The 717-nt window shown below is 39.7% G+C and overlaps 1 protein-coding gene across 1 annotated transcript; it reads left to right on the top strand.

The window, feature by feature from the left end:
* Positions 1-200: 200 nt before the first annotated feature.
* SARC_17602 (hypothetical protein) lies at positions 201-384 on the top strand (the record flags this gene model as incomplete). The annotated part of the gene is made up of 1 exon (XM_014288307.1): positions 201-384. A coding segment is annotated over one exon (184 nt), but the record flags the coding sequence as incomplete, so codon positions are not given.
* Between the last annotated feature and the right edge of the window lie 333 nt (positions 385-717).

The following is a 717-nucleotide window of genomic DNA, read 5'->3' as shown; positions in this document are numbered from 1 at the left end:
CACCTGTATGACTGCGTATTCTTCAACTATCCTTTGTGTGTACCTGTATATTCATAGAACAGTTCTTGAGCAATCCTGTTATGCAGTCCTCGCCTATACGCACCTTCACTGGAACACCTATACAAATACATACATGAACTTCGCATGGATAAGTGAAATTACGTTATATGAATTTTCATACACTCAATGTATGTACAAATATGGCTGAGACTTGCCCATACCTGTACAGTTACACAACCACGCCCGAGGACTGCTGTGGTATCCCGCAAATAGCCTATAATGACTTTATGCTGCACCCGATTGATGTGCGTACTGGCGACTCATTGACTCTACAGGCACGTTTCTACAATGCTACTGCGGCACCACCTGTGGTGCATCCGGATGGTAAGTCCGTGATAAAATAATAGTAAATATTGAGACAGCAGAACTACGTATAAATGATATAAAACATGTTCGTTCCTTGTCAAATAGGTGTGTGTTGTATTTGCGTACGGAGATACCTACAATGCCACTGCAAATCCACCTGTGGTACATCCAGACGGTACGCAATATATAATAGAAATACATTTGTAGTTTAAATAGCCTGTGGATCACAGATAGCATATCGCTTCTATATAAAATAGGCATGCATCCAAATCCTGTTAGTAGTGCTACCTCAGTTGCAACTATATAATATTCAAAGGTATTATATGCATGTGTTTTGTCCTCTATATATAT

The sequence above is a fragment of the Sphaeroforma arctica genome (assembly GCF_001186125.1).
Source record: "Sphaeroforma arctica JP610 unplaced genomic scaffold supercont1.11362, whole genome shotgun sequence".
Lineage (NCBI taxonomy): Eukaryota > Ichthyosporea > Ichthyophonida > Sphaeroforma > Sphaeroforma arctica.
Note: the sequence above shows the minus strand (reverse complement) of the source record. Positions and strands in the feature narration are given on the sequence as shown.